The 26,384-nt window shown below is 35.1% G+C and overlaps 1 protein-coding gene across 20 annotated transcripts in view; it reads right to left on the bottom strand.

The window, feature by feature from the left end:
• The window catches only part of RALGAPA1 (Ral GTPase activating protein catalytic subunit alpha 1), a 297,019-nt gene that overhangs the window by 165,192 nt on the left and 105,443 nt on the right, over positions 1-26,384 (bottom strand). For 13 of the 20 annotated variants that reach the window (XR_004258069.1, XM_032242528.1, XM_032242525.1 and 10 more), the window contains 2 exons: positions 26,057-26,218; positions 4,649-4,789 (listed from right to left, as the gene is read on the bottom strand). Coding sequence is in view for 19 of the 20 variants with exons in the window: in XM_032242528.1 (XP_032098419.1) it covers positions 4,649-4,789; positions 26,057-26,218 (303 nt within the window). In the remaining variant the exon portion in view is untranslated. The remainder of the gene's footprint in view (positions 1-4,648; positions 4,790-26,056; positions 26,219-26,384) is intronic. The other 7 variants (XM_032242527.1, XM_032242543.1, XM_032242541.1 and 4 more) reach the window with 1 other exon arrangement.

Here is a 26,384-nt window from a genome sequence, read left to right as displayed (position 1 = left end):
AAAATTAATGCAAATTATTCCAGGAAAAGAAAAAATTTAATTTGCCAAGAGGCTGAGATGGGAGGATCTCTGGAGCCCAGGAGTTCCAGGCTGCAGTAAGCTACGATGGCACCACAGCAATCAAGCCTGGGCAACAGAATGAGGCCCTATCTCTTAAAAAAAAAAAAAAATCTAATTGGAATTATGCTACAATCAGCAGATTACAAGTGGAAAATCTGTAAAATATTAATATCTTATTGTACACTGATCATAGAAAAAAATTCTTGATTGTACAAAGAAGGGCCTACTTCTTCATGAGATGGAAAATTCTCCTTATCGGGCAGAATTCAGGAATAGGGTAGGCCTGTGAGACATACTATTTTTTTTTTCCTTGATACTCAGAAAACAGAAGTACAAAGAGCTCAATTCAAATACTAAAGCATTGTTAATAAAAAGAGATCAGTCCCCAAACAGTAGCAGTCTACATACTACAGCCTAAGACTAGAGTCTAATAGCAACAAAAATGACAAATCAGTTTTGGGAACTAGTTGGAAGAAACTGGGTCTGTAAGCTTAATTTCAGGATGAGAAACTCACAGTACTTGATTAGAAAGTAATACATAAAAAAATTTGTGGAAGTATACACAAAGCTGCCTACCATGTTTATATACATTTATATCCCTTCTTTCACTAAAGTGTTTTACTCTTGGCAGTAAAAGTAATTTGCTTAAGAATGATGATTCAGATTTCTGGCTTCTCTCTTATCCATTTACTAGGAAAACAATGACTCTCAGACTGGGCTACCAAATATGTACAATCTGGTACAGTAATTACCAAATAATTATGAAGGCCAATGAGAGTGAGGCCAAGGAGTGTGCTTGCCCAGACACTAGAATAAATTAGACATTTGTGCAAGCCAACATATTGTATCAAACTTGATACATATTTTCCAAACTGTTATAGATGAGTCTGTTGTTGAGAAATAGTGTCATTGACATAATGCCAATGACCTCAAACTGGTCCCCAAAGCTTAAGAACTCTTCACGGGCTGGGTGTGGTGGCTCACTACTGTAATCCCAGCATTTATGGAGGCCAAGGTGGGGAGGTTCGCTTTAGCCAACGAGTTTGAGATCAGCCTGGGCAACTTTATGTTCAGAATTTGCCTGGGCAACAACCCTGACTCTAAGAAAAAATTAAAAAATTAGCCAGGTGTGGTGGTACATGCCTATGATCCCATCTACATGGGAGGCTGAGGCAGAGAAGACAAGGCTGCAGTGAGTCATGTTTGTGCCATTACACTCCAGCCTAGGCAACAGAGCAAATTTTAAAAAATGTATATAAAAGCTCTATCATATAGCATCATACTTACAACAATGTGGGTAGAATAGACAGAACAAGAACACTGGAGAAGAAAAAAGGGCTGAAAACAAATAGGGTACTTAGAAAATTGATGGTCCTTTCTCATAAATTTTAGTCTATTAGAAAAATGATTTAAAAGGACTTTGCTTTTACACCCCAAATTATCCAAAAGTATCAGATAAATATTTTTCTGACAAATTCTACCATAAGCTAGAAGTAGACTGTCTATGAGTAGTTTCATTGAGGTTTTTTTGGTGAAGTAGTTGAAGAAACCTCAACTCCTGATTTCAAAACATTACACTCAGGAAATGTTTTGAGTTTAGGCTTGTTCACATTAGGGAGAGATACGAAAGCAAGAAAAACCATTTACTTTTTCCCCTTCATATAGTTCACTTTCTTATTAATTCCCTGTACATTAAACTATTTTGCAGTAAAATTTACTCAAACCTTGGAAGAAACATCAGCAATTAAAGAATGATGGTTGAAGATCCAAGATTCTGTTGATTTTTGGTTTTTAATTTAGCACTATTTTTACAAATCTCTATTCTTATAACTCCTACATTTTCTCTTACCTCTTTTTCTCTCCTTCGCTCTGCACCTAACACCTGAAGAAGCAAAATCCAAGCCTTTAATTTTCCTCCAAGAATCGCAGAGGCAAAAAAACCAATCCAGTAATTTAGATTTCTACAATGTAAGCTGGTATAAGATTAATCCTGTTCAATTTTCATATTTGTTCTCTCTGGAACCTTAATGGCACAGGATATCAGTAATGTGCACTTGGAAAGGTGTTCTATGCTTAAATAAGTTTGAGACATACTCAATTATAAACAGTTTTGGTTTTTCTACAGGTTTTCTAAGGGCCTTTAATATGTTGATTTGCACTGTGGATCTTTCTATATACCTATTTGCATCTCCAGGAAAGTATTCTAAATCTACATATCAGCTGGGAAAATCCTGACTTCATTCACAAGTCAGTTCTCAGGAAAGGCGGGATTTTGCTGCTATTTTAAAGTGATAGGTTCCTTTCCTCTTTCGAATTCTAAGAGAAAAAAAAAAGATTTTAAATTCAAAATAACTAATTATGCTTCTATATTTTAAATGTACACAAGCATAAAAAACTGGTAGCAAAAGCATTTGAAGACGCCAATAAATGATCACTAGTTTTGGAGGATTATATAAATTTTTTCATGTGGTTTTCCATATAATCCATGTTTTCTAAAATGAACATTTTTATTTTGATAATCAGACATAAAGTTTGGTTTTAGTCACTGATGTCCCAATACCATCTAAATCTTTAAATTTATCATAGAAGGTATATTGCCCCAGATGGGGAAAAGGAATACAACAAATAAAATTGCCATTTAGAAAATTCCTTTCAAATAGTGTTCATAAATGTTTAAATCATAAAATCATAAAAAAAAGCAAACTTTCTGAATTTTGTATTTGTAGCAAAGCAAGAATTGTGAAATAAAAACTCATCCTGGCTATGGCACCACTCTAGAATATTTTGAAAGGAACAACCTTATCTTTGTTTTAGCTTTTCAAAAATGTTTTAGCACTTAACATGAATATTTGACAAAATATTAAGTTGCAGATGAGAAATTTAATAAATTCCTTCAGATTTGGGGAAAACATAAATCTTTGTTATAGTTTTTTTAAGACAGTAGTGGAATGCCTAATCCAATCAAACTTTTAAGTATTAGTGGCCAAGAGAATTCAAATTCCGTACTTAACATAAATGAACAGAATAAAATAATAATGGAACTGGCCAAAACTCATTTTAATTTTCTAAACATGTCAAAAATGGTTTGCATTAAATGCTCTAAGTATGTCTTTTATAAAATCTAGGAGCAAAAAATGTATCCAAGAGAAGTTTACAACAAATTCAGAATTTCTTTTAGCGGTATCTAATTCAATTTTAAGAACAGAAATATTGTTTGCCAACTTAAGTAACTAGATTATAATTTGATGTAAGCAACCAAAATCTGTGCTACTTACATAAGGAGGTATAGTGCTTAAATGAAGCACTAAAGAGAAAAAAATATCCAAATTCTTTATTTGTAGCTAAGCATTACATGTAACAAAACTGTGTGCCATTTTTTTTGCCATCTATTAAAGTTTATATTATTCCATCTATATATTTTTACATCTTACAATTTTTGCACTGGTAGCTTAAAATCTTCAGGTTGCCTAATTTTACTGGTGTAAAATACATCCATTCATTCACCAATACTTACTAGATATTCAGGTTTGGATTGATGCCAAATTTTCTATTATTGTCATCAATTAAACTGAAAAATCAACTCCAATTTCATTTTAAACCACTTTTAATTTATTATATTATGTTTCCAAAGTTAACAAAACAAGTAGGTTTCTTTGAGCTAGCACGATCTGCACACTGTATGATTTTATTTATGCCAAAAAAATTTTTTTAAATAAAACTGATCTATGGTGATGAACAGCAAAAAGTCATCATTGTGTGGAGGGGAGGAGTACGTGGTGACTCAGTGGAAAAGGTCACTGGGAAACTTTTTGAGGTAGTGGAAACATTCTATACTTTGTGATGATGGCTAATAGGGATGTGTACAATTCTCAAAACTCATTCAATTGAGTCTATGGATCCATGCATTTTATTACATGTTAGTTAAAGCTTAATAAAACAGCAGACCATCCCAGTACTGCAGAACTGGAAAGCTAAGAAATTTTTGAAGCTCCTTCGAAGTTAGGGCTTCACAGAATGGTTTAAAAATGAGTGAGTCCTTAGAATTCTATATATGATTACATGTAACATAAATACAAAGATTCCAAAGCAACTTTTAGATTATATACTTTTCCCAAATATTGATTGCCCTTACTCAGTTTCATTACTATAGATGATACAGAAAAAATTATTCAAGATTTACCACACTGTCAGTCAAAACAATGGGAAATTAAAAGTCAATGCTCTGATTATCTTCCAAAGTCATCTTTTATAAGGCATCTATGATATAAATATACACTACTACTTCTTTTAACCACCTGAGAGGAAGAAAAAAATCAAACATGAGCAAAAAAATAATAATAATTGGCCATTTACAACCAAAATTACTGGACATTGGCACAGCACTAAACTTAGCACTTCCAGAATGAACTGCAAGGATAGCATTAGAGTTCAAATAACTCAAAATGTTGATTTCTCAATCACTTTCCCAGTTTCCCACACCTCCCCCAAAGAAATTAACTTTAAAGAGTTTATTTGATTAAGCAAAAATTGAAAGCAGAGGATTAAAAAGTGAAAAAGGGGGTGCAGAAATTAGCAGAGGTGGCACTACCTGAAAGCTCATCAGAAAGGGGAGTGAGAACAATATCAGGCAAGAAGGGTTTGGAAGTATGGATCAGAACAGGAGCACTTTTAGCACTGCGTATATAGGCCGATGGCAGAGCACATTCACCAATGGATCGGCTTCTCATGGCTTTAAAAAAGGAAAAGAAAGAAGTGGGGAAGGAAAAAAGAAGAGTGACTATAATGAAAGGCTCGTGTCACAGAAAAAGCAGCAACAGAGAAAACTAAAAGATACAAAGGAAGGAAATTATAAATTAAAACATTTCAGCACGGCAAATACTGGCAAGCTGTAAGAAAAGAAATCAGAGAACACACATGACATTTTGAATATAATTTTTTGATATAAAGCAGGAAAATGCTCATTATTATTAGCAGTTACAATGGAATAGCATTAAAAAATAGCAGACACTTTAATTAACCTTATGTTCTCAAAACCAAGGGTTGAGACATTCATTGAATGGAAACATTGAAAATAACTCAATATTAATAGTTCAAAGAAACTTTTGGAACAACATTTGGGCATTTCTGTAGGCAATCCTGAGCCATTTTTCTTAATGAGGCTGAATTATAAGAACAAATCATTCCTACTATCATACTCTTTACCAAATAAAGTTTTCTGAATCACTCACAAGTCTTTCTTAGAAATTTTTAGGTAATTCATAATCAAAAGGATGTGTTTGATAGGAGAATGCTAATCAAATCAGTATCTTTATAATAAAATATGAGTATAATTAAAATTTTTACAAAGAAACATTTATAGAAAATAGAATTTGCAGAGCATGAAGAATTGGGTTCTTGATAAAAATAGATAATTTTGTGCTTATTCAAATCATAAACATAAAAACTTAAAATATTGTTTTTAAAGAAAGCTTTAAACTGGATTACTTTTTAAAAATTGCATTTGTAGTTGCATTTGATAATTTCTTAGGAGAGTCCCTAGTTCACAAAAATTAAAGATAAATTATAGTTCACTTAAAAATAATCAAGTTTATACTTCCCAGAGATTTTTTTAAAAAAACATTTATTTTAAGGATTCCTGATTAAGTTATATGTATTGTTACACACGAATCAAGGACTTGAAAGAAACAATACTGCATAATATCCAGTGTAACAGGAATGTTGGCAAAAAAAAAAATAGTTTGAATATTAACATCAATTCAAATTCCTGAGTTTCCCTGATTACTAGACAGACTTGGTTCCCTGAAGTCTAAATTCCTTAGCTTGTTACAAACTCACACAAGGGCTTTCTGACTTGGATATAATCTATCACTCAGTGAGGCTTTATTTTCTTTTACTGTCCTCCCATGCTGCTGTCGCTCATTATAATGTTCCTTAAAATTTTCATTCTCTTTCATCATCATATCATGTCTTTGTATGTTGCTAATGTCCTTGGTCTCTTTTTCTTCCTAACATAATATTCCTTCATACTTGAAGTATCATCTTATCTGAGAAGCTTGTTTCTTTTTTTGAGACAGGGTCTTACTCTGTTGTCCAGCCCGGCGTGCAGTGGCATGATCATAGCTCACTGCAACCTTGAACTCTTGGGCGTAAGCCAGTTCTCCCACCTTAGCTTCCAGAGTAGCTGGGACCACAGGCATGTGTCACCATGCTTGTTTTTTTTTTTTTTTCTCTCTTTTTTTTAATTTTTAGTAGAAATGAGGTCTTGATATATTGTCCAGGCTGGTGTTGTACTCCTGTGCTCAGGCGACCCTCTCACATTGGTCTCCCAAACTACTGGGATTACATGAATAAGCCACCATGCCCAGTCCCTGAGAGGCTTTTCTAACTCTCCCAAACAATTATTTACTGGCAACACAGCAATAAACAAAAACTAACTAATTCCTGCTTTTGCAAAGCTTACAATCTATTTTTAGTGGACTGTATGTTTTTAGGTCAGCCTCCCCAACTTTTCAAATGCAAGAACCGTATCCCCTCATCTTTGAATTCCCTAGTCCCTAGCACATATAAATACAATATTTTTTTTTTTTACTGAATATCTATATTTGAGTAGGAGTCCAGCTTAACCATTTGAAAAACAAGTTTCAGACTGTGAAGATACGGAGGAGAAAGTAAAAACGAACATAAACCAAAAACTAAATGCATTTCATAGTTTATAATTGGAAAAAGATAATCACAAATTTAAAAATGTATGAATGCTGGCAAAATTAAGGATTAAGAATAATCTGTATGTAAAAAATATAGAAGCATGGAACATGCTAAGATAATGGCAACAATTTGTCTTTAGTGTATGACTTACTATGCTGTGTACTGAAGATCAAGTGTATTTTTAAAACCCATACACAAAATGTCAGAATCTCACCCTATTCCAGTTTTCTTGCTAGCTTCTTGTCCTTCTTGAGAAAATAACCAACAATTTTATAATCTAATTTGAAACAAAAGTTGTGTTGACTCCAACATAATCACTCATTAAAACTGGTCAGAGTAAAGACACAAACACATATGCAAATCTTAAAGTGTTGTTACACAGAAGGTAAAATATCATCTATAGTTGTGTAATAAGATTTAATTTTTAAAGATATTTTTTAAAAACCTGAGTTGAGTTTTTGATTCCACAGATAAATTATAAGTTTTTCTTTTTTCCCCTAGGGGATAATTTCTGGGAAATAACAACTCCTTTTATTATTTCTTTCCCAACACAAACTTGAAGGAAGAGCTTGGGCATTTCCCTTGGAACCTTTTCCATATCTGCAGTGGAATAAATTTGTGTTGTGATTCTGAATGAATTCTATAAAAATGCAGCCCTTCGATGGTGTGGTAGCTCACACCTATAATTCTAGCACTTTGGGAGGCCAAGGCAGGAGGATGGCTTGAGCCCAAGAGTTCAAGACCAGCTGGGCAACAGAGGTAGACCTCATCTTTACAAAAAAACAAAAACTAAAACAGTAAAACATTAGCGCGGTGTAGTGGTGCGTCCTTGCAGTCCCAGCTACTCTGAAGGCTTGAGGCGGGATGATCACCTGAGCCCAGGAGGTCAAGGTTACGATAAGCTGTCTTTGTGCCACTGTATTCTAGCCTGGGCAACAGAGCAAGACTCTGCCTCAACAACAAATTTAAAAACCCTAAAAAATAGAGCAAAAATGGTCACCTCCTTTTGTTGTTGTTGTTTTAACTAAACTCTGAGCCTTTAGGCATACCTAGAAGTCTGCCAAGGGCCTCACTATAGAAAATTATTTACAATGAATTAGCTATTGAGATCTTTTGGGATTTACTAACCTAAACAGTTACTGACATTCCTATTATCACATACATTCCTTAGACACATACATCAGTGATCATAAATCTATAATATGCTTAATGGGCAGTATGAAAAATATAACATCAAGAAGTAAAAACAGATTTTCAAATTATGAGCATGACAATTTTTGAAAGCTTATCTTTTCCCCTCACACAAAAAAAAATGCATTCCACATAAATTCACCTTGGACCATACAAACTATATAAAAAACTGTAACCTGTACTCTAGAATTTCCATACAGCATAAGAAATTCATGGACAGCAAATGTGATGGATCCCTAACAGCATATAAATACAAAAAAAAAAAAAAACATGAGGAAGGCAACTTCAGCATTTTCTCATTTCCAAAATAGTATACATTTTCCTCCCTATTTATTAAACTTCACATTATGTTTACATTCCTATCCACTGGCAGAAATATCTGTTAAAATCCCCAAATGTAGGCCTATTATCATAATACACAAATGAAAAGCAAAATCTGAAAACAAAGAAACAGTGATATATATGCTCCAAAAGTTGAACACCAGGTCCTAAATCACAAATGCAAGCAAGTTACATTGCTTATGAATATGTTCAAAAATAATTCTTAAATTCATTGCAATCTCTCTTAATATTTGTTGGCATAAGTAATACCATAGATATACTCTCTACATTTTTAAAACTTTAGACTTTATTAATAACAAAATTTCTCTTAATAAAGCCATCTTGAGTATTCTGAAATAAAAGAATTATACAATGTTTAGTATTTTTTAAATGCAGGTAAGTTGCCTTTATTAAGTGAAAAATGATGAATAAATTCTATAAATTCTCTTAGAATTTCTTTTCTTTTTTTTTTTTTTTTTTGAGACGGAGTTTTGCTCTTGTTACCCAGGCTGAAGTGCAATGGTGCCATCTCGGCTCACCGCAACCTCCGCCTCCTGGGTTCAGGCAATTCTCCTGCCTCAGCCTCCCGAGTAACTGGGACTACAGGCAGGCACCATCATGCCCAGCTGATTTTTTGTATTTTTAGTAGAGACGGGGTTTCACCATGTTGACCAGGATGGTCTCGATCTCTCGACCTCATGATCCACCCGCCTCGGCCTCCCAAAGTGCTGGGATTACAGGCGTGAGCCACCGCGCCCGGCCTTAAATTCTCTTAGAATTTCTAAAGAAAAAACAAAACAATTCTTAGAATTTCTATCTGAAAATTCTAGAAAAGAACCAGTAAAATAAGTCTTAGAATCTCATATGACAAAACTACTACTTTGCAAATTTCAACACAGACTATACTAGCGTCTTCATGAATTGTTAAGGACATAAGGTGTTTACATCAGTTTAGATCACCAGTATAAACAAAGCTGTTGAAGTTAAAAAAAAGTTACATATTCTATTACTCTATCAGGTAATTCAAAGTCATAGGAAAAAATACAATTATAACAAGAGAGGAATCAGGTTTTTTATTAAAGGGAATACTTCATAAAAGAGAAACATAAATCAAAGTCAGAAATACAATTTGTTTCTCCCTATGCAAGTCATAAAATAAATAAATGGAGAATGATACAAACTAAAAAATGAATTAAATTTTTACAGATAAAACTGTGGTTATTTCAAATGCCTAAATTATTTTCCATTTCAAAAAATACACTTTTTTAAAAAAGAATACACATTTTTCAAAACAGTTTTAGGTTTACAGAAAAAAAGTGAGTGGCAAGTACAAAGAGTTTTCATACATCCCTTTCCTCCTCCTTACCAGTTTCCCCAATTATTAACATCTTATATTAGCATGGTACATTTGCTACAATTAACAAGCTCATATTGATACAGTATTCCTAAGTCCACAGTTTACTTTAGGGGATCACTGTTTATGTAGTACCTTCTATGAGTTTGACAAAGTATAATAACACAAATATACCATTACAGTATCCTACAGAATAGTTTCATATCTTTATTCTCTGCGCTTGCTTCCACCTATTCATCCCTTCTCCTAGCCCCACTCCCCTATTCCTAGTCTCTGGAACCAGTAATCTTTTTACTGTTGACAAATGTTTGCCTTTTCCACAATATCATATAGTTGAAATCATACAGTGGGTAGCCTTTTCAGATTAGCTTCTTTTACTCAGCAATACTCATTCAGAGTTTCTGAAAGCTCATCTCTTCTTATCACGGAATAATATTCCATTGTATGGATGTACAACAGTTTGCCCATTCACCTATTGAAGAATATCCTGGACAATTACAAATAAAGCTGCTATAAATATTTATGTGCAGATGTTTGTGTGAACATGTTTTCAACTTATATAGGTAAATACAAAGAGTGCTATGGTGGGATCCTGCAGTAAGGGTACGTTTAGGTTTGAAAGATACTACCTGTCTCCCAGTGTGATAATAACAGTTTGTATTTCCACTACCAATGAGAGTTCTTGTTGTTACACTGTCAGCATTTGGTGTTGTCAGTGTTTTGGATTTTAGCCACTTTTAGGTGTGTAGTGGTATTTTGTCTTAATTTGCAATACTCTAGTGACATATGTTGAGCATCTTTTCATATGCTTATTTGCCATCTCTATATCTTCTTTGGTGAGGTGTTCACATCTTTTGCCCATTTTTTCAGGTTGTTCTCTTCCTGCTGAGTATTAAGAGTTCATTGTATATTTTTAGAACCAGTCCTTTATCAGGTACGTGTTTTGCATCCTTTTTCTCCCAGTCTGTGACTTGTCATTTCATTCCCTTGACAATGTCTCTTACAAAGCAGAAGTTTTAAATTTAATAAAGTCCAACTCAGCAATTTTTTCTTTTATGAATTTTATTTTTAGTGTTGTATCATAAAATGCATTGCCACACCCATGGTATCCTAGACTTTCTCCTATGTTGTCTTCTAGGTTGTTTGGTATGTTGGCTTCTTTTATACTTACATTTAGGTCTATGATCTGTTTTTGTGAAAGATGTAAAGTCTGTCTAGATTTATTTATTTATTTTTTTGGCATGTAGATGTCCAATTGTTATAGCACAGTTTGTTGAAAAGACCACCCTTTCTCCATTGAATTACCTTTCCTCCTTTGACAAAGATCAGTGGAATCTAGTTGTACGGGTCTGTTTCTGGAATCTATAGTTTATTCCATCTATTTGTCTATTTTCTCACTCATATCATACTTTCTTGATTACTATAGCTTTACAGTAAATTTTGAAGTCAGGTTCTGTCCCTTCTTTGTATTCATTCTTTTCCTTCAATATTGTGTTGACTCTTCTGGGTCTTTTGCCTTTCCCCCTACCTTTTTTTTCTGATACAACATCTTGCTTTATCACCCAGGCTGGAGTGCAGGGGCACAATTGTGGCTCACTGAAGTCTTGACTTCCCGAACTCAAGCAGTCCTCCCATCTCAGGCTCCCAAGTAGCTAGGACTACAGGCACAAGACACCTAGTCCAGCTAGTTTTTGTATTTTTTTGTAGAGACGGGTTTTGCCATGTTGCCAATGCTCTGTGCCTTTCTATATAAATTTTAGATTCTGCCTGTCAGTATCTACAAAATAACTTGTTAAGAACACAATCAACTGAGATTGTGTTGAATCTACAGATTAAGTAGGGAAGAAATAACATCTTGCCAATAGTGAGTTTTTCTATCTATGTACGTGAACTGTATCTTTCAGTTTAATCTTCTTTGATTTCTTTCATCAAAGTTTCATAGTTTTCCTCATATAGATCTTGTAAATATTTTGTTAGATTTATACCTAATTGTTCTGGAGATTTTTGGTGCCAGTGTAAATGATACTGTGCTTTTAGTTTCAAATTCCAGTTGTTCATTGCTGGAATGAACAATATGTAGGAAGCAATTGACTTTTATATATTAATCTGGTATCCTATAACCTTACTGTAATTACTTATTAGTTTAAGGAGGTTGTTACTTTGAAATTTTTCACATAAATAATCATGTCATCTACAAAGATAGCTATATTTATTTCTTCCCAATCTGTATACCTTTTATTTCCTTTTCCTGTCTTACAGGAATAGTGAGGTACCTTTGTCTTGTTTGATGCTAGAGGTAGGTTGTCCTGTGTTTTTATTTTTTAATAGATTTAATGTGTTTTTATTTTTTTAATAGACTTTCTCAACTTGAGGAACTTTCCCCGATTCTTACTTTGCTGAGAGTTTTTATCCTAAATGGGTGCTAGATTTTCCCAAATACTTTTTCTGCATCTATATTTGTGATCATACGGTTTTTCTTCTTTAGCCTCTTGATGAGATGAATTGCATTAGGGTAATGCAGTACTCCTTGAAAGAATTAGGAAGTATTCCTTCTGCTTCTATTTTTTGAGAGAAATTGTGGAGAATTATTTCTTCCTTAAATATTCAGTAGAATTCACAATGAACCCATCTGGGCCTGGTGCTTTCTAATTTGGAAGGTAGGTAGTTAGATATTGGCACTCCCATGTTGATTCAATTTCATTAATACATATCAGGCTGTTCAGATTAGTTCTTCTTGTATGAGTTTTGGTAGACTGTACCTTTCATGTAATTGGTCTATTTATTTTAGGTTACCAAATTAAATTCTTTTATCTGTAAATAAAAGGATCATAAAAACAGACACACAGACCAATGGAACAGAATAGAGAACCCAAAAATAAATCCATACATCTATAGTGAACTCATTTTCAACAAAAGTGCCAAGAACACACATTAAGGAAAGGACAGTCTCTTCAATAAACGGTGCTGGGATAAATGGATATCCACACACAGAAGAATGAAACTAGACCCCTATCTTTTTCCATATACAGAAATCAAATCATTAATCCATCAAAATGTATTAAAGACTTAAATCTAAGATCTCAAACTATGACATTATTGAAATAAAACTTTGGGGAAGCTCTCCAGGACACTGAAATGGTTCTTAAATAATACTCACAGGCAACCAAAGCAAAAATGGACAAATGAGATGACATCAAGTTAAAAAGCTTCCACACAGCAAAGTGAAGAGACAGTCCACAGAACAGGAAAAAAATATTTGCAAAGTATCCATCTGACAAGGGATTAATAAGGAGAATACATAAGGAGCTCAAATAAATCTACAGAGAAAAATTAATAATCCAATTAAAAATGATCAAAAGGTCTGACAGACATTTCTCAAAAGAAGGCATACAAATGACAAACAGGTATACGAAAAGGTGACTCTGCATCACTGATAATCAGAGAAATGCAAATCAAAACTACAATGAGATATCTCACCCCAGTTAAAATGGCTTTTATCCAAAGGACAGGCAATAACAAATGCTGGCCAGGATATAAAGAAAAGGGAACCCTCATATACTGTTGGTAAGAATGTAAGTTAGTATAACTGCTATGGAGAACAGTTTGGAGGTTCTTCAAAAAACTAAAAATAGAGCTACCAATCCAGCAACACCACTCCTAGGTATATACCCAAAAGAAATCAGTTTATCAAAGAGGTATCTGCGCTCCCATGTTTACTGCAACACTATTCACAACAGTCAAGACATGAAAGCAACCTAAGTGTCCATCAACAGATGAATGGATAATGGATATATGGTATATATACACAATGAAGTATTAACCACAAAAAAGAATGAGATCCTGACATATGTAACAGCATGAATGGAATTGGAAGTCATTATGGTAGGTGAAATAAGCCAAGCACAGAAAGACAAATATCGTATCCTGTCACTTATTTGTGGGAGCTAAAAATTAAAACGACTGAACTCATGGAGACAGAGAGTAGAAGGATAGTTACTAGAGGATTGGAAGTATAGGGCCAGAAGGGGTAAGTGCGGATGGTTAATGGGTACAAAAAAAAAACCAGAAAGTATGAATAAGACCCAGTATTTGTTAATACAACAGGGTGACTATAGCAAAAAAATAACTTAATTGTAAATTTATAAATAAAAGAATTGGATTGTTTGAAACACAAATAAATGTTTGAGGTAATGAATACCCCATTTACATGCTGATGTGATTAATATGCATTGCATCCCTGTATCAAAATATCTCATGTACCCCCAAAATATATATATACCTACTATGTACCCACAAAAATTAAAAATAAAATAATAATAATAAAAGGATCACTGGTAATGGTTCTTTCGTTTCGGTATTAATACAAAATATTCTACAATTTCTCTTGAAACATCTTCGAGCTGTGTGTTATTTAGAAGTGTGTTGTTTAATCTCCAAGTATTTTAGAGTTTTCCAACTTTTTCTGTTATTGATTAATAGTTAAATCCATTGCAGTCACAGGGTATAGTTTGCATGATTTCTATTCCTTTTAGTTTGTTAAGACATGTTTTATGACCCAGAATGTGGTCCTGGTCAACGTTTTGCATGAGTTTGAGAAGAATAAGTGTAATCTGTTGCTGCTGGATTAAGCAATTTACAGATGTCACAATTAGATCCAGTTGACTGATAGTGCTATTCACTTCATTTATGTTCTCACTGATTTTCTGCCTGCTGAATCTGTCAATTACTGATAGAAAGGTGTTAAATATCCATCCATAGACAGTAGTGGATTTTTCTATTTCTCTGGGCAGGTTTATAAGTTTTTGCCTTATGTATTTTGATACTCTGTTGTTAGCAAATACCCATTAAGGATTATTATGTCTTCTTGGAGAATTAATCATCTTTTTTTTTTTTTTTTTTTTAAATGGAGTCTTCTTGCTCTGTTGCCAAGGAGTGCAGTGGCATGATCTTAACTCACTGCAACCTCAGCCTCCGGGACTCAAGCAATTCTCCTGCCTCAGCCTCCCGATTAGCTGGGACTACAAGCACATGCCAACAAGCCTGGTTAATTTTTTATATTTTTAGTAGAGACAGGGTTTCACCTGTTGGCCAGGCTGGTCTCAAATGCCTGACCTCAGGTGATGCGTCCAACCTGGCCTCCCAGCCACCTCGCCTGGCCAGAATTAATCATCTTTATCTTTACGTAATATCCCTCTTTATCCTCGATAATTCTCCTTGCTCTAAAGTCAGCTTTGTCTGAAATTAACATAGTCATGCACTGCATAATGATGCTTTGGTCACTAACAGACTGCATGTATGATGGCAGTCTTTATGGGTTATAATACTCTACTTTTAATGTAGATTATATATATATCACTCTATTTTTACTGTAGAGATTATAATACTTTATTTTTACCATACCATTTCTATGTTTAGATATGCTTAGATACACAAATATTTACCGTTGTATTATAATTGCCTACAATATTCAGTAGTTATATGTTGTACAGGTTTGCAGCCTAGAAGCAATAGGCTACACCATATAGCCTAGGTATGTAGTAGGCTGTGTCACCTAGGTTTGTGTAATACACTCTATGATGTTCGAACAATGAAGAAATTGCCTATTGATGCATATCTCACAATATATCCCCATTTGTTAAATGACACATAACTGTACAACTACTTTTACTTTCTTTTGATTAATGTTAGCATAGTATATCTTTTGTCATCACTTTTTCTTAAATCTCTCATCTATGTATCTTTATATTTTAAGGGGATTTCTTACAGTTAACAGATTTTCTATTCAGTGTCCTTCTTTTTTTGTATTCCACTGTTTACTGCCTCCTCTGGTTTTGACTATCATTCTATTTTTCTCTCTTCTTAGCAAATGAATTATACTACATTTTTAAAAAACCTTTTTAGTGGTTGCCCCTGAGTTTGTGATATACATTTACAACTAATCCAAGCCTTCTTTTTGAGACAGGGTCTCATTCTGCAGCATTGACCTCCTAGGCTCAAGCAATCTTCCTTCCTCAGCTTCCTGAGTAGCTGGGACTACAGGTGTGAGCCACCACACCTGGCTAATTTTTCTATTTTTTGTAGAGACAGAGTTTCACCATGTTGCCTAGGGTGGTCTTGAACTGCAAGCAATCTACCCACCTTGGTCTCCCAAAGTGCTGTGATTACAGGTATGAACCACTACACCCCACCCAAATCCTCTTTTTAAAATAATGCTGTACCACTTTCTTAAAAGTACTCCCAATTCCTCTCTCTCATCCCTTAAAATACTGCTGCCAACCATTTCACCATCCACACACTATAATCACCTAATACTGTTTTCAATTTGTTGAACAAATCATTAGCTGTTAGATTAAGAATAAAAAATAGGCCAGGTGTGGTGGCTCACGCCTGTAATCCCAGCACTTTGGGAAGCCAAGACAAGAGGAATACTTGAGCCCAGGAGTTTGAGGCCAGCCTGGACAATATAGTGAGATCCCATCTCTACAAATTTTTTATCTAATAGCTCCAGAATATCAAGTTCACTTTGTTGCTGATAATACGAGTCATCTAATGACTTTTTTAAAAGTCTCTTTCTTCCCAATTTTCTTTTAAGAAAATTTTCAAACACAGAAAAAATTAAAAGATGGGGAGGCACAGTGGCTCACACCCATAATCTCAGAATTTTGGGAGGCAGAGAAGAATGGATCACTTGAGGTCAGGAGTTGAGACTGGCCTGACCAACATGGTGAAACCTGTCTCTACTAAAAATACAAAAATTAGCCAGGCATGGTGGTGCATGTCGGTAATCCCAGCTACTCAGGAGGCTGAGGCAGGAGAATCATTTGAACCTGGGAGGCAGAGGCTGCAATGAGCCCAGATCATACCACTACTCTCCAGCCTGGGTAACAAAGTGTGTCAAAAAAAAAAAAAAGAAAGGGACGGGGCGGGGCAGGGCAGGGCAGGGCAGGAAGAAAGAAAGAAAGAAAAAGAAAGAAGAAAATATTTTATATTACTTTCTTTTTCTTTTCCAGTGTTGTGTTGGTGGTAAGTAAATATTTTACTTTTATTCATTAATTCTCTAACACATCTAGTTTCTGACCTCTATTACTTTCATTCTTTCTAAATAATTTCTTTTAACATTTCTTACAAAGCAAGTATACTAGCAACAAATTCTCTCCATCTTTATTTCTCCTTCATTTTTAAATTTGTTATATTTATTATTTTTCTTAGACTGGGTCTCGCTCTGTTACCCCGGCTAGAGTGCAGTGGTGTAATCATAGCTCACTGCAGCTTCAAACTCCTGGGCTCAACCATTCCTCTCACCTCACTCTCCTGAGAAGCTATGACTACAGGCATGCACCACTGCACCCAGGACATTTTAATAAATTTTAGAGGCAGGGTCTCACTATGTTGCTTAGGCTGGCTTCAAATTCCTGGCCTCAAGCAATCCTCCCACCACCTCAGTCTCTCAAAGTGCTAAGAATATAGGCGTGAGCCAATGCACCTAGCCTCTCCTTCACTTTTGAAGGACAAATAAGCTGGGTCTAAAACTCAAGGTTGGTGAACTTTATTCTCTCACTACTTTAACAAGTGACGTCTAGTAAGGTGAAAAGTAAAGAGCAAAGGAGAAAGGAATAAAACAAGATTGGAAAAGTGGGCAGAGGCCTAATCATGCAGGGCCTTATAAAACCATGGTAAGATTTTCAATTTTATCCCAAGAGCAATAAAAGACCACAGAAAAATATAAGCAAAGTTACATCAATTTGAAATTATTTTTAGTATCACTATGACAGGAAGGTAGAAAATGGATCTGAAAGCTGTGAAAAACTGATGCAGGGAAGTTAGGAAACTCTTGCAGCAATGGAGACACAATGGTGTACTAGACCCAGATAGCAGCAGTGGAAATGTAAAGTGAAGAAAGGTGAGAGAGGCTTAGCTCAAGATATAATCATCAGGATATGATCATTCAATCAAGAGTTTGGGGATTTAGAAGAGAGATAAGAGCTGAAGCTAACTCCCAATTTTCTGGCTTGGGCAACTTGGTTATTCTCTATCCCCACTTTTCATCCCTCACCCATGGGTCTTGACTTTACATTAATAAAGACACCCACTTCCAATTCCGTTAGTTTCTTCCTAAATTCATAGTACTCAACATTTCCAAATTAATCTCTTAAACAGTTTTAACAGGTTACTCCCCTTCTCAATGACAAGGCCAAATCTAAAGTTCTTCATGTTTACAAGATTATTCAGTTCTTTTTCAGCTTTTACATGCAATAAACAAAAGCAAAAAGTGAGAAATTATACCAGAAAAATCCATTAAAATAAATCAGACTGGTCCCAATACTAAAATAATACTATAGCATATGGATTATGAATTTGTCAGTCTCAGAAGGTCACAAACTTTTTGAGAATAGGAAGTAAATTGCACTTCAGGCTAAAAATGATTTTGACAATAAGTATGTAAAATTGATGTGAGCAGGACAGGTGCAGTGGCTCATACCTGTAATGCCAGCACTTTGGGAAGCAGGGGTAGGTGGACTGCTTGAGGCCGGGAGTTCGAGACAAGCCTGGCCAACATGGTGAAACCCCATCTCTACTAAAATTTTAAAAAGTAGCCAGGTATGGTGGCAGGCTCCTGTAATCACAGTTACTCAGGAAACTGAGGCAGGAGAACTGCTTGAACCTAGGAGGCAGAGGTTGTAGTGAGCACAGATCATGCCACTGCACTCCAGCCTGGGTGGCAGAGCAAGACTCCATCTCAAAAAAAAAAAAAAAAAAAAAATTTTTGATGAGAGCAGCCACTCTTCAAGTCTCTTGGATGTATACATGTGAATGGGATTTCTAGGTCATATAAATTAACTTTAATGGAACTGATTTCCAGAGTGTTTTCCAAAGTGGCTGTAGCATTTTACATTCCCACTAGTAACATATAAGGATGCTAATTTCTCCACATCCTCATCAACACTTATTATTCATATTTTGATAAATAATAGCCAGCTTAGTGGGTGGGTGTAAAGTGGTATCTTATTGTGATTTTCATTTGCATTTCTCTGATAGCTAGTGTTTTGAGCATGTGCTTGTTGGCCATTTGTATATCTTCTTTAGAAAAATGTTCATTCAAACACTTTGTCCATTTGTAATTGGGCTGTCTTTTTACTTTGTATTTGTAAAGTCTAAAGTTAATGCAATAACACCAGCTCTCTACCTCACCCTGAACAAGACAAGGATTTGAGAATATTTCCACTCTCACTAAACTCTTCCTAAACTATATATTATGAATGACCAGTATTTAAATTCTACCCTTCATTTTAATTCCAAAATTACTGTATTCAAATAATATTTATTTAGATTTGTCTATACATTTACCACTTTCTTTGATCATTTATCCTTCTTGTATCTCAGACTTAAATTCTGGGGTAATTTTTTTTGCTGACATATTCTTTTAGAAGTTATTTCATGAAGGTCAATTCATAGCAAATTACTTTAAGCTTTTGTCTTTGTTTTACCCTCAATTTTGAAAGTTTGGTCAGTACACAATTCTATAATGATGGTGATTTTTCCTTAGCACTTTGAAGATATTACCCTGCTGTTCCGTCTTCCATTATTGGTGCTGAGAACACTGTTTACAGCATAACTGTTTTCTCTTGTAGATTATGTATTTTTTCTCTTTGCAGCTTGTATGTTCTTTTATCTTTTATTCTGCTATGTTACTGCAGTGTGTTTAAGTATGGGTTTCCACTCACTTATTTGTTATATTATGTGCTTCTGTTTCTATAGACTCATAGCTTTCATTAGCTCTCTGTTTTTCTTGAAATGCTGCCTCTTGTTCATTCTTTCCTTCTGGTATTCCAAATAGACACATCAGGTCCTCTCATCCTATTCTACCAATTTCTTACGCTCTCCTTCATATTTCCCATCTCAATGTCCTGCTAATTTCCTCAAATTTCTAATCCAAGACACTGATTCTCTCTTTATTTATATCTTATGTGTTGCTTAATCTTGCTTTTTTTCCCCAGCAATTATATTTTTAATTCTCAAAGTTCTATATGGTTCTTTTAAATCATTTTAATGACTTGATCATTTTCTTCTTTAAACATTTTAAACATGGTTATTTTATAGTCTGGTTATTTTATTCCAATAGTAGGGTTTAACATCTTAAGGAATCTAAATCTCTCTCTTTTTTGTCAACTCATTTACATAATTCATTTCCATGTTTATTGAATAATCTTTGTGAACTCCTATTTGGTTGATTTTAATCTGTGGAATTTCTGGAGGCCTAATGGAGAATGTATTACTCCAGAGGTAATTTGTGTTTGCTTGTACCAACTGCCAGGAAGCATTACTGACCTGAAATCAACTTGTATCCTTATCAAGATCAAGAATTTAACATGGAATCTTCGATTCAGTCCTCCAACCTTGAAGCCTGTTCAGGTCTTAGGTCTGGATCCCAGAAGTGATTATCAGCAATTTGCTTCAAGATTATTCCACTTTTCCAGTTTGCTTACTGCTTATGATTCCATTTTCTGTTCATAGTTTTGTTTTATTTTGGTCAAAGAAGTGAGTAAGGAGAGTATTAGAGGTTTCTCTAAGGTTTCTTACTCTGTCGAAAGGCAAACCAGTGGTGCAACGAGATGCTAACAAGAATATTCAATAGCTCCAGAATATAAAGTTCACTATGTTGTTGGCAATACAAGTCATCTAATGGCTTTTTTAAAAGCCTCTTTCTTCTCAATTTTTTATTAAGAAAATTTTCAAACAAAGAAAAAATTAAAAGATGGTGAGGCACAGGTGGCTCACGTCTGTAATCCCAGAACTTTGGGAGGCAGAGGAGGGCACTTAAGGTGAGAAGTTCGAGACCAGCCTTGCCAACATGGTGAAATCCCATCTCTACTAAAAATACAAAAATTAGCCAGGTGTGGTGCTGCACATCTGTAGTTCCAGCTACTCTACTGGGAAGGCTGAGGCAAGAGAATCACTTGAACCCAGGAGGCAGGGGCTGCAGTGAACCAAGATCATGCCATTGCACTTTGGCCTGGGCGACAAAGCGAGACTCCGTCTCAAAAAAAAAGAAAAAGAAAAAAGACTATTGCAATGTAAACAGGTATACCTCCACCTAGATTCAACTGTGTAACATTTTGCCATATTTGCTTTATTTTTTGTGTGCACATTTTTGCTGAAGTATTTGAAAGTAAGTTGCAGATACTATGAGTCTTCATCCCTAAATATTTCAGAATTCATCTACTGGTAAGATCATCCTCCTATATACCAACACGATTATTATACCAAAGAAAATTAACAAAAATTTCATAATATCATCTGATATTTAGTCCATATTCAAAGTTACCAAGTTATCCCCAAAATAATTTTTATATCGTTTTTCAAACCAGGATTCCATCAGAGTTCATATATTGTTTCTGGTTATTGTCTCTTGAACCTAAAACAGAGCCCACCTCACCTTTTAAAAATGATACTGTGTTTTTGAAGAGTCTAGGCCAACTGTCTCATAAAATGCAGTACATTCTAATTTTGTTTAATTATTTTCTCTCAGAGTCATTTAATTTGTTGTTCTATCTAGGACATATACTATACACTAGAAGTTAGGTATACAGGCTTGATTCCAGGTTCCTCCATTGTAAAGGTATATTTATCCATTCAAATATAAATAATCTGTAAGATAATCCTTCACAAATGAATAACCTCTTCTCAAGCAATCCTTTACTTAATATTTTGGTATCTACTGATGATCCTTGCTTAAATCTATTAAGGTTACAAAGGTTCCTCTCTTTAGAGGGCAAATTAATTTCAAATTCTACAGATTTAACCTATAGGTATACTTGCATATATAAACAAAGTATAGAAGAATACATAAGTATATTCTATACTAATTTTTTTTTTTTTTTTTTGGGACACAGTTTCACTCTTGTTGCCCAGGCTAGCATGTAACGGGCATGATCTTGGCTCACTACAGCCTCTGCCTCCCGGGTTCAAGTGATTCTCCTGCCTCAGCCTCCCGAGTAGCTGGGACTATAGGTGCGCATCACCATGCCCAGCTAACTTTTTGTGTTTAGTAGAAATGGGGTTCACCATGTTAGCCAGGTTAGTCTCAAACTCCTGACCTCAGGTGATCTGCCAATCTTGGCCTCGCAAAGTGCTGGGATTACATGGGCAAGCCACCATGCCTGGCGAATTCTATACCATTTTTTCTTTTTTTTTTTTGATACAGAGTCTCACTCTGTCAACAGGCATTAGGCTGCAGTGAAGTGGCCAATCTCAGCTCATTGCAACCTCTGCCTCCTGGGTTCAACTAATTCTCCTGCCTCAGCCTCCCAAGTAGTTGGGACTACAGGTGCACACCACGATGCCCAGCTAATTTTTTTGTATTTTAGTAGAGATGAGGTTTCACTATGTTGGCTAAGATGGTCTCGATCTCTTGACCTCGTGATCCGCCTGCCTTGGCCTCCCAAAGTGCTTGGATTACAGGCATGAGCCACCACGCCTGGCTTCTATACCATTTTTAATAGCACAAAATTATAAAATGTATATTTATCTTCAGGACATAGATTAAATTATAGTACATCCATGTAGTTAATGATACAGGAAGTTCAACTTTTTTTTGTTTTTGAGACAGAGTCTTGCTCTGCCCAGTGCAGTGGTACAATCTTGGCTCACTGCAACCTCCACCTCCTGGTTCAAGTGATTCTCTGAGTAGCTGGGACTAAGGACTACAGGTGTGCACCACCATAGTCAGCTAATTTTTGTATTTTTAGTAGAGATGGGGTTTTATCATGTTGTCCAGGCTGGTCTCAAACTCCTGGCCTCAAGTGATCCTCCTGCCTTGGCCTCCCAAAGTGATGAGATTACAGGTGTGAGCCACCATGCCTGGCCAACATTTTTTTTATTATAATAATCCTTAAGATATATTATTACAGCTTGACTTCATCATCGAACACTCTCTTCTTTCCTTACTTTCCATCAAATATTCAAAAGCCCTAGAGCACATTCCTAGCTCTGGGACTTTTACTTTTCCTTCTGTCTGGATGCACTTTCCCCATTCAGGTCTTTGTTCTTTTAGGATAGGATAAGCTTTTCCTGACTTTCCTATCTAAAACAGTCCCATGTCCTTAGTGCCAACACTTTCTTCCTTTATCCTGACTGACTTTTCTTTGTAATTTTACTACCTCCTGACATGTTTATTGGTTTATCTGATTATTACGTGTCTTCCCCAAAACTGGAATTATCAGCTCCAGTGGAATTTACTTGCTTTGTTCACAACTATATCCTTTTGCTTAGAACGGCAATTCCACAGTGAGTACCTAAAAATGTTTTCATTCACATGTGTAAATCCATGATTCAGAAGATTGTATACATTATGCTACGTACCTGTATACACATAACGTATCTTTAGAATGCTCAAGAAACTGATAACAGTGGTTGTTGCCTCTTGTGAGGTGAAATGGGAGGGTGGGGAATAGTAATGAAGGAGACTTACTACAATGTATACACTTAATCACAGTCTAAATTTTTAACCATGGACATTCATAAAGAACATAAAGGCTAGGCAAAGAGGCTCAAGCCTGTAATCCCAGCACTTTGGAAGGCCAGGGTGGGTGGATCACCTGAGGTCAGGAGTTTGAGACCAGCCTGGCCAACATGGTAAAACTCTGTCTCCACTAAAAATACAAAAATCAGCCAGGTGTGATGGCACGTGGCTGTAGTCCCAGCTACTTGGGAGGTTGAGGCAGGAGAATTGCTTGAACCCGGAGGCGGAGGCTGGAGTGAGCTGAGATCGCGTCAGCCTTGGCAATAGAACGAGACTCCATCTAAAAAAAAAACAAACCAAAACAAACAAAAACACAAAAATTTGATGGTTTTTGTGTTTTTTTTTTTTTTTTTTTTTTAAACAGGGTCTTACTTTTTCATCCAGGCTGGAGTGCAATGGTGTGATCTCAGCTCACTGCAGCCTTAACCTCCTAGGCTCAAGACATTCTCCCACCTCAGTCCCCCAAGTAGCTGGCACTACAGGCATGTGCTACCATACCCAGCTAACTTTTTTGTATATTTTGGTAGAGACAGAATTTTGCCATGTTGCCCAGGCTGGAAAAATTAACATTAAACCCAACACTTTAGGAGGCTGCGGCGGGTGGATCACTTGAGGTCAGGAGTTCAAGACCAGCCTGGCCAACATGGTGAAATCCCATCACTACTAAAAATACAAAATTAGCTAGGTGTGGTGGCATATGCCTGTAATCCCAGCTACTGGAGGCTGAGGCAGGAGAATCACTTGAACCTGAGAGGCAGAGGTTGCAGTGAGCCAAGACTGCACCTCTGCACTTTAGTGTGGGTGACAGAGTGAGACTCTCAGACAAAAAAAAATTAATGTTAAAAATTTTAAAAATATATATGCCCAAAGAATAATCCAATTTAATCTGCTGCTCCTTTTTGTATTTATAACTTTATGCAGGTACCTTTAAGAAATTTTTAATGCTTTAACTTTGTTTGATAGGCTTGTTCAGTTCAGACAAGACTGTTTTGACATTAGTACAACTAGAAAGTAATCACCATGAGCTATGAAGTCAACATGAATATTTTACTCATTACATGCTATGTAAGACTACAAAGATATATGCCAACATGTTAACAATGATTACTTTTCAATATACAACTAATGGGACTTTAGACTTCCCTAAATGTTACTTTCCACACTAAGCATATATTGCTATAATCAGAAAAAAAAAAAATGCCCTTTTAAAAAAAGATTGGATTTAAATAAAATAAAAATTTATATTTAAAAGAACATTTTTTTCTTAATACACAAATATTTTCTATAAATGTGAGATTAATATAAAATGAAGAAAGGCATTTCATATATAATCATTTTCCTTAGGATTCCACAAGTAATTTTATAGCAAAATTCCCATTATATTCATTTTAATACTATAACACCTTCTTTCCTTACATCTTATCTTATTCTTCTAGCATCAGTGTAATTCTATGCTTATTTTAAAAGCATAAGACAATTCTCAATATGTGATCCTTTCATAGGATTTTACATTAACCATGTATTTTAATTCTTTTAAAATCTTTAATCTCTAATTTTTTTTCTGGTTGTTTCCTCCTTTCAAACCATAATTCATAACACTTTAAAACTATCAGAGCATAATTCTTAACATTTTAGAACCTATCTTTTTATAGAAGATATATCCTTATAATAATGGCTTTAAATTTCTTTAAAATTAATAGTGTTTTTCACTGATTACCATTAAATACAGACACATTCCCATGGAAAATTCTCTTTTCATAGAAGCAAAGATTGTAAACCCTGGAACAACTTCAGGCAATTTTGTTTCAGGAATGAGCAGTATTATCATTCTCACTACACTAGTAAAGTACTTAAGAAGCCTAGAAAAGGTGGGGTGCCATGGCTCACGTCTGTAATCTCAATACCTTGGGAAGCCAAGGTGGGAGGACTGCTTAAGGCCAGAAGTTGAAGATAAGCATGGGTAACACAGCAAGACCCTGTCTCTACAAAAAAATAAAGTTACCCTGGCATGGTGCCATGTGCCTATAGTCGTAGCTACTCAAGAGGATCACTTTGAGCCCAGGAGTCCAGGGCCTCAGTGAGCTATGAACCAACATAGACAAAAGAGTGAGATCTCTCTTTTAAAAAAAGCCTAGAAACATCTGGTAGATTGTCCAGGTTACCTAGCTATTCAGTAATCAAAGAGAGTAAGAAAAGAAATAGGAAAAAGCCCTTCTTGTTTCTCATTGCAGCACTTGTCCTACTATAATTTACCCAAGTTTATAAATCTCTGAGAAAAAGGAATGAGATGGTAGCTAATTCCACACTATCCTGTGCGATTTTATGCCCAGAAATTGTTCCCAACATTGTTCCTTTGTTGTTATTTCCCAGATTATAGAGATTATAGAACTTTCTTCCATTTTTGTTAAAAGCAGCAAGGAACTCAGTAATAGACTCCACGTTGGCATCAGCTGTCTGTCAGCAGAGAAAATGAGATTCTTGTTGGAAGTTTGTGAAACTAATCAACTATATAATTGTAGCACTGAAAATGAGCTATCCTAATTTTCCATATTTGTGAGTAAATTCCTTTAATAAAAACTATACCAGTTAATGCTTGAATTCTGTAAAGTGCATCACACAGTTCTACTTCTTCAATTCTGTAAAATAATATTTTAAAAGTAGGATTCTCTACAGTAAAATAAGCCACATAAAAATAATGTCTAATAAATCTTAATAACATAAAGGGACAACATAGCATATCACTAGACTCTGAGTACTTCTAAAAAAAAAAAAGGTCTTTGTAAAAGAAGTTTTTCATTTCACAACAATAATCAACTAGTAAGAAAACGACATATTGATATAAATTGTTATTAAGGACTATAAATGTGGTGCCCTGTACTATTCTCATGATTTTAAAGAGTACATACCAACAGTTTTTTGCCGTACTATACTCCTCGCCTTTTCGGTTCCTGGAGAACCAGTGGTTGTTGCACTCCTCTGTCTCATTGGGGCTTGGCCAGGCTGATCACGACTCCATCCTCTAGAAAATGACTTGTCAACTGAAACTTTCTGAAATTCATGTCCAACTCCTAAAAATGTAGATTTTCAATCTCAATATACTGTTACTTGATCAATAATATCTTCAAGTTATGTGTGCTACCTTGCCTCAAATTCTTACGTTTCCTCACTAATAAATTATAAAGTAATAAGATAAAACGCTGCGTACTGTAAGGCTTTTAAGAGCTTCACTTTATG

Source organism: Sapajus apella, unplaced genomic scaffold, assembly GCF_009761245.1.
Source record: "Sapajus apella isolate SASKATOON/1434 unplaced genomic scaffold, GSC_monkey_1.0 scaffold50, whole genome shotgun sequence".
Taxonomy (NCBI): Eukaryota; Metazoa; Chordata; class Mammalia; order Primates; family Cebidae; genus Sapajus; species Sapajus apella.
Note: the sequence above shows the minus strand (reverse complement) of the source record. Positions and strands in the feature narration are given on the sequence as shown.